At 50.4% G+C, this 7,721-nt stretch overlaps 2 protein-coding genes across 5 annotated transcripts in view; one reads left to right on the forward strand and one right to left on the reverse strand.

Annotated features, from left to right (window-relative positions):
* The window catches only part of Myl2 (myosin light chain 2), a 12,848-nt gene extending 10,675 nt beyond the window's left edge, over positions 1-2,173 (forward strand). For both annotated transcript variants that reach the window (XM_021186939.2, XM_029533801.1), the window contains exons 5-7: positions 269-347; positions 430-478; positions 1,951-2,173. In XM_021186939.2, the coding sequence (XP_021042598.2) occupies positions 269-347; positions 430-478; positions 1,951-2,049 (227 nt within the window). In that variant the 3' untranslated portion in view covers positions 2,050-2,173. The remainder of the gene's footprint in view (positions 1-268; positions 348-429; positions 479-1,950) is intronic.
* Positions 2,174-3,331: 1,158 nt separating this feature from the next.
* Positions 3,332-7,721, reverse strand: part of Ccdc63 (coiled-coil domain containing 63) — a 30,644-nt gene continuing 26,254 nt past the window's right edge. For 2 of the 3 annotated variants that reach the window (XM_021187011.1, XM_021187013.1), the window contains exons 11-13: positions 7,273-7,465; positions 4,985-5,188; positions 3,332-3,526 (exon numbers count right to left, since the gene is read on the reverse strand). In XM_021187011.1, the coding sequence (XP_021042670.1) occupies positions 3,387-3,526; positions 4,985-5,188; positions 7,273-7,465 (537 nt within the window). In that variant the 3' untranslated portion in view covers positions 3,332-3,386. Of the gene's footprint in view, positions 3,556-4,984; positions 5,189-7,272; positions 7,466-7,721 lie in introns of all 3 variants that reach the window. The other variant, XM_021187012.1, reaches the window with a different exon arrangement.

The raw sequence follows: 7,721 nt of genomic DNA on the forward strand, positions 1-7,721 counted from the left end.
AAAAAAAAAAAAAAAAAGATTTCATTTCTATTATGTGTCTGCGTTGTGTGCATAGCACATACGGGAAGTGCCCGTGAAGGGCAGAAAAGGTGACGCTGCTGGGAGCCGCAGTTCTAGGAAGTTGTGAGCTGTCGCGTGGGTACTGGTCCTTTGTGAGAACAGCAAACCCTCTTGTCCTGGCCCCTCTGGCCCAGGGGGACCTAAGTCCACTTCCTGTGGCCCAGCAGCTCCAGTCCCAGCAGATGGGTGGGCTTATCTTCTCTTGCAGGGGCTGACCCTGAAGAGACCATTCTCAACGCGTTCAAGGTGTTTGATCCCGAGGGCAAAGGGTCGCTGAAGGCTGACTAGTGAGTAGGCTCTGAGGGAGAGGGGTCCCCACTTTCCACCCCCAACATATGTCACCATCTCCTGCTCTCTCCTTTCCTACAGTGTCCGGGAGATGCTGACCACACAAGCAGAGAGGTTCTCCAAAGAGGAGGTACAGGGTCTCTGGTGTCCCCACTGCCCCGGTCCCCTTTATAGACACCCCGTCTCTATCTAGTGCACATCCCTAGTGAGAACCAGCTATCAACCCCTCCTCACTCATGGGACTTTAGACTTTGACCTCAGTCTCCCTGTCTGTCAAGGAGAGATGATGACATCCGCTGTCACATGCCACGAGGCTTCATGGTGGTCACAGTACCCATTGCCACCACAGGGCCGGGGGCACTGTCTTTTGGAGCTTACAAGTTCAAACCAGCTAGGACTCATGACTCAGGCCTGCCGGTCCCATGTACTAGAGAAGCTAAGGCAGGAGGATTGCAGGTTTAAGGCCAGCACAGGCTACAGAGCCAGCACAGGCTACAGAGCCAGCACAGGCTACAGAGCGAGTTCAAGTTTCCCAGTTTCCAACCTGGGAAACTTGGTTAAGTCCCAGCAAAAAGTAAAAGCTTAAGCTGGGCAGGGGTGGCGCACGCCTTTATTCCCAGCACTTGGGAGGCAGAGGCAGGTGGATTTCTGAGTTCGAGGCCAGCCTGGTCTACAGAGTGAGTTCCAGGACAGCCAGGGCTACACAGAGAAACCCTGTCTCGAAAAACCAAAAAAAAAAAAAGCTTAACAAGGCAGGGCTATAGCCTAGAAGAGAACATACAACCCTGAGCTCAATCCCCAACACTGTAAGATAAAGGGGGGAGAGGGGGGAGTGGGAGGGGCAAGAGTAACCATTCAAAACCATTTGCCTTTTAAGACCCGGTCTCACTGCACAGCCCTGGCTGTCCTGAAACTCAGGCTGGGACCACAGATACCATTATAACCTGCTTCATCCAACAAGGTTTCTCTGTGCCCCGGCTGTCCTGAAACTCACTGTATAGACCAGGCTAGATTTGCGCTCAGGGAGATCCGCCTGCCTCTGCCTCTCTGGTGCTGGGATTAAAGGCGTGCGCCACCACTTCCAGGCTTCATCCAAATACTTTTAGGCAGGGAAATTGCGTGGAAAATAAGCTACCTCCATATCTGTTTTCCCTCCAAGAATACGACCTCTATGGACATTTGACCCTAATAGGTCATATGCGTGCATTCAGCCACAGTCCCCACCGGTCCCTCTTGCCCCTGAGCGTGGTCTACCCAGCAGCTCCCTCAATAGCTGGATCTCCATTTTTTCCCCTGCTGGGCATCTGGGGTTTGCGGGGAGGTCTAGGGGACCTCAGATCACCCCAGTGAGTAAAGGTGGGGACAGTAAAGACACAAGAACACGTGGACCCAGAAGCTAAGCCAGGTCGGTAGCCTGGGCTTAGTTCCCAGAGAGAGGTAACTTTTGGGCTTGCTGACTTCCCTCCCACCTCAAGTCCTGGTGATAGCAGTCACAGGGATAGGCCTGGCTGGAGGTACTGGAGTCCTGCCCAGGATCTCAGCCCCACTCTGCCCCCCCCTGCCATTCTGGGCATCTCTGTACCCCGCTATTCTTGCTCACAGATCGACCAGATGTTCGCAGCCTTTCCCCCTGACGTCACCGGCAATCTCGATTATAAGAATTTGGTCCACATCATCACCCACGGAGAAGAGAAGGACTGAGCCCGGAACCACAGCCTCGGGTGACCCACGGCCCGCTCTCCATCCCCAGTCCCTGTGGCCCCAGCCTGCAGGTGTGCACCATCCCAGGGCTGTGTGCAAATAAACAGGAAGTCTTGGCGCTGCCTGTGGTGACCATTGGCTCATTTGGCTCTAAGTAGCCAAAGTCACAAAGTATTTGGGTTCTGTGAAAGCTGCAGGGATCTGTTTGAACAGCAAACAGGCACCACCTGGCGGTGGTGGCACCTTTGGGAGGCAGAGGCAGGTGGATCTCTGAGTTCTAGGCTAGCCTGGTCTACAGAGCCAGTTCCAAGAAGTCCATGGACTTCAGGAGCATCTGCATCCAGGAGTAGCCAGTTCTGTCACTGTCCCCAGGTGGCCTTCCCTCAGTTCTGTTTACTTTCTGGGCCCAGGCTTTGAAGGTGGGAAAAAAGACAGATGGATCTCTGTGAGTTCCAGACTTAACCTGCTTTACATAGTGCATTTCAGGCTAGCCTGAGCCACATAATGAGATTCCTTAATAAACACAAAACACCGGTGGTGACAGTTCCTGGCTCCCCTGACTTGACCCTTTGCATAACCTTAGGACTGAGTCCCCATAGATAAACTGAAAACAGGACACCAAGTCCAAGAGAATCACTAGAATCAAGCATTAGTGACATTGAAGGCTAGCCTGGGCTATAGAGCAAGGCCCTGTCTGAGAGAGAGAAGAAACTCACAGTTCCCGCACCCAGGGTCAGATCCAGCCCTGCAATAGACGTGGGCCCCTTGCAGGAAGCTGGGGTTCAAGGGTTGGGTCCTGAAGGATCAGAACCCTCAAACTCTGGACAACCCATACCCTGGTGGTTCTGGGAGTGTCTTCTAGGAGCTCTTCCAGACATAGTGAGGCTGGGGACTCCAGATACCTGGGCTCTGGAGAGGAGCAGCAAGGCCTGAAGGACCCAGCTCAGTTCTGTGGGGACACTCATTCCCAAAGTACATGCAGTCAAAGGGGTTCTCAGCTTCCAAGACCCTGGTTTCTGCCCAGTGTCTGCCTTATCCAGTACACCCTGGAGTCTGAGATCAATATTTCAACATGAGTCACCCCCTGAACGGCCCTGTTCCATCTGGCAGACCTTGTCAGTTATGGGAGGTGGGGGGCAGTGCTGGCTACAATCTCAGGGTTATCAGGGGCCACATAGACCTTGGGCCACTCTGGAGGCCCAACACTTCTCGCCCCTCACCCCACTGCAAAGCTGGTTTGCAGCCCGCAGAGCTGCTCAGCACAGCACATACAAAGGCCCTGGGCTCAGCAAGAAAACATTTATTCTCTCTGGTTGGAATACAGGCACGCACGCGGCTCAGCCTATCACCTTCTTCTTGAGCCTTATCTCGTCCCCCTTCTCTGACATGGTGTCCTGGAGTTCTTTTATGCGTTCCCTCTGAAGGAAGTTCTCCAAGACCATCTGCCGGAGGGTACTGTGGTCCAGAGGATAGTCCACTGCACCCAGGACAGAGCTCTGTGAGGAACTGGGAGTTGGTGCCCAGCTCACTTCCTTCCCAGGGACAGTGTCACGTGCCATCATGCTGGGCTGGGCACGGGGTGGAAAGTCCTTTAGAGCTCCAAGCAGAGAAGCCCCCTCAGGGAACTCCCATGCATGAATGGGAGATGTGGCTGGTTTAATAGGTTTAATACCCACAGACCAAGCTGCAAGGCGCAGCCTCGGTTTGATTGCTAAGCCATTGCTATGCAGGGGAACATACATTTTAGTGGCTACATAGTACTCCATTATGTGTTTGGGTAAGTTCTGACTAAGAGTGAATGGTGCATGGCATGCATGTGTGAATATAAGAGTGTGTGTGAGGGCTGGTGAGATGGCACAGTGGGTAAGAGCACCCGACTGCTCTTCCAAAGGTCCNGAGTTCAAATCCCAGCAACCACATGGTGGCTCATAACCATCCGTAACAAGATCTGATGCCCTCTTCTGGGGTGTCTGAAGACAGCTACAGTGTACTTACATATAATAAATAAATAAATCTTAAAAAAAAAAGTGTGTGTTTGTGTGTATGAGTGTATGTGTGAGTATATATGTGTGTCTGAGTATATGTTGTATGTGTTTATGACTTTGGTGTATGTATTACATGTGTGAGTATGTGTGTTTGAGTCTATGTTGTATGTGTTTGTTTATGAGTATGTATGAGTGCATGTATGTATGTATGTCAGTCTATAAGTGTGTCTATATGAGTATGTGCATATAAATGTAAGAATGTAGATGAATATTGTGAGTATGTATGTGTATTTGAATATATGTGTGTGTTTATGAGTATGTATGTGTGTACATATATATGAGTGTGTGTGCAGGAGTATGTATGTGTGTGTATGTATATGTATGTAGGTATGTTTATGTGTCAGTATGTATGTGTTTGAATATAGGTATATGTGTGTTTATGAGTATGTATGTGAATGTGTGTGTGAGTATATACAAGTATCAGTGTATTTGTGTGTGTGTGTGTGTGTGTACAGTCCTTTGCTAATTTCTGGTTTGGGGCTGCAGTGACCATGTTTCCACTTCCTGACCCTATTTTTCCCTAAGGACCTATTCTCATTTGTGTTCAAACAAGTGGCCATACTGTGGTGATGACTGGTGGCCATGAGGGAAACTGAGGCCTGGCCCACAGACCCCATAGAAACTCAGAGTCCTTAAGGGACTCTACCCAGGGGCTGGTGAGATGGCTCAGTGGGTAAGAACACCCGACTGCTCTTCCGAAGGTCCAGAGTTCAAATCCCAGCAACCACATGGTGGCTTATAACCATCTGTAACAAGATCTGACGCCCTCTTCTGGAGTGTCTGAAGACAGCTACACTGTACTTACATATAATAAATAAGTAAATCTTTAAAAAAAAAGGGGGGGGACTCTAACCAGTGGCCTGCCTGGGTGACAGCGGGCAAGAACTCACCTTCTTCAAGTTTGTCACTGAAGGAGTCTGCCCCAAACACAGGTGGCACAACCCTTATGGGCTCTGGGGGCTTGAGGAGGGCAGAGCCGCCCCAGAAGGGGTTGACAAAGGGTTGTGGGACATCGACATCAGGCCCCTCCGCCTCCTGCAGGCGCCGGAAGGACTCCAGAAGTAGCAGGTCATTTGTCTTCTTTTCTATGATAGCTGGAAGAAAAAAACGGGGTCAGGGGGTCAAGGGTCAAGACTGCCAGCCTGGGCAGCCCCCAGTATCACAGAGGGAGGGGTGGGAGTTTGTGCAGGATGCTGGCTTCCTCCTGGCCACGGGCTGTGGTTGTGGGAAAGTCCGACATCACGAGGCACCGAAATCTCTCTAATGCCCATTGGTGGAGCTGCTCACGGGAGCACACAGTAGATCTGAGGCACTGACAGCGCTATGAGTGACAGTTTCTAGGAAAACGTGGTCCAAAAAGGATGCCCTAGATACTGACAGTGAGGACAAGAACCAGTGCTCCGCTAGAGTCAACAGCAGTAGCCTGACTTCCCGGCCTGCATTTATGTCATTCCTTCTGCCCGGATGCCAGAGGTGGGTGCTGGAATTCACACTCTGCTCTCTGCAAGAGCTGTATGCACTCCAAACCACTGAACATCTCTCCAATCCCTGTGGATTAAAACACACACACACACACTCACTCACACTCACACACACACTCATACACACACACTCACTCACACACATACACATACACACACTCACTCACACACTCATACACACTCACACACACACTCACACACACATACTCATACACACACTCACACACACACTCATAAGAACAGCAGACACACACACTCACACACACACTCACGCACACACTCACACACATACTCATACACACACTCACTCACACACTCATACACACTCACACACACATACTCATACACACACTCACACACACACTCATAAGAACAGCAGACACACACTCACACACACACACTCACACTCACACACACTCATACACACACTCACTCACACACATACTCATACACACACACTCACTCACACTCATACACACTTACACACACACATACTCATACACACACTCACACACACACACACTCATAAGAACAGCAGACACACACTCACACACACACACTCACACTCACACACACTCATACACACACACTCACTCACACACATACTCATACTCACACACTCATACACACTCACACATGCACACTCACACACACTCACACACACATACTCACACACACACTCACACACACACACTCATAAGAACAGCAGGTACCATTCAGGCCAAGCTACCAAGGTCTGGGTGGCCACAACCCCTCCAGACCCTGAACTGGGAGCTAAACCCAAAATACAGAAGGCAGTATCACAAGCATTTGTGACATATCCGGCCCCACTTTGAACACTTCATTTCCTTCCTTTCAATCGGAAGGCTTTTAATTCCTTTTTCTTGCTGTATTGCTTTGGCAAGGCTTCCAACAGATACAGCACTGAATAAGCTTAACGGGAGTCATCTTTGCCTTCTTCCTTATCTTGGAGAAACAAAATCCACGGGGCTCAGCTATGAAAAGCATGGTGTGTGTGTGTGTGTGTGTGTGTGTGTGTGTGTGTGCGCGCGCGCACATGTGCACATGAGCCTCTGTACATATATGCATGTCTGTGTGAACACACTTTGTGCATACATGTGTGCATGTGTGTTTGCATGCGTGTGCATATATGTGTGGGCATATGTGAGCATGTGCATATAGTGTTTACTGGTGTCTGAATGTGTCTTTGTGCACACGTGTGTGTGTGTGTGTGTGTGTGTGTGTGTGTATAGTGTTTATGGTGGGTGCATGTGCATGTGCGTGTGCATGTGTGCATCCGTGTAAGCATATGTGTATCCGAGTAAGCATGTGTGTGTGAACATGTATGTGTTACAGTGTTTGTGAATATGTGAAAGGAAGCTCTTTTTTCTCCTTAAGAGAATTCACCACACCCCTCCCCTGGGTTAAACGAGATCACCACCAACTAACCCATGTTTAATCCTCCCAATAAACCCGATGGTGTAGCTCCTGAGTTTCACCCTCATTTTGGAGCTTAAAGAACCCGAGCACAGAGAGGGTTGGGAACGTGGCCAAAGTCACACAGCTAAGAAGCGAAGGCTCAGAATTCAAACGCAGGCAGGCCGCACCAGGGCCGTGCTCACTACCAACCAAGAAAGCGTTCTTGTACCTGCTCACAGAACATGCAGGAAAGAGTGCCTAAGAAGTACTGGGCTCACCAAAGTACTGCTGGAGGTTGATGTCCGTGACCTTCCCCGTCTCGCCCAGCTTGCCCAGGATCTCAGTGGCGTCGCAGTTAATCTTCTTAAACATCTTCTCCACAGAGTTCTTGAGATACTCCAGGGTCTTGCTCATCTCCTTGTATTTGGTCTCATAAATGTCTGCTTCCTGGGTGGTCTTCCTCAGTTTCTCCTGGGGGGACAGACAGACACCAGGCCCAGCCTGAGGCTGAGGGACTCTCTGTGCAGGTGACCTGGGGGGGGGGGCAGGGGCAGGCAGATTTGCCAACCCCAGAGGGTATGAGCTTCTTGTCAGCATCAAACAAATTTAAGAAAAAAACCGGGGGCTGGTGAGATGGCTCAGCGGGTAAGAGCACTCGACTGCTCTTCCAAAGGTCCTGAGTTCAAATCCCAGCAACCACATGGTGGCTCACAACCATCCTTAATGA

The sequence above is a fragment of the Mus pahari genome, chromosome 23 (assembly GCF_900095145.1).
Source record: "Mus pahari chromosome 23, PAHARI_EIJ_v1.1, whole genome shotgun sequence".
NCBI lineage: Eukaryota > Metazoa > Chordata > Mammalia > Rodentia > Muridae > Mus > Mus pahari.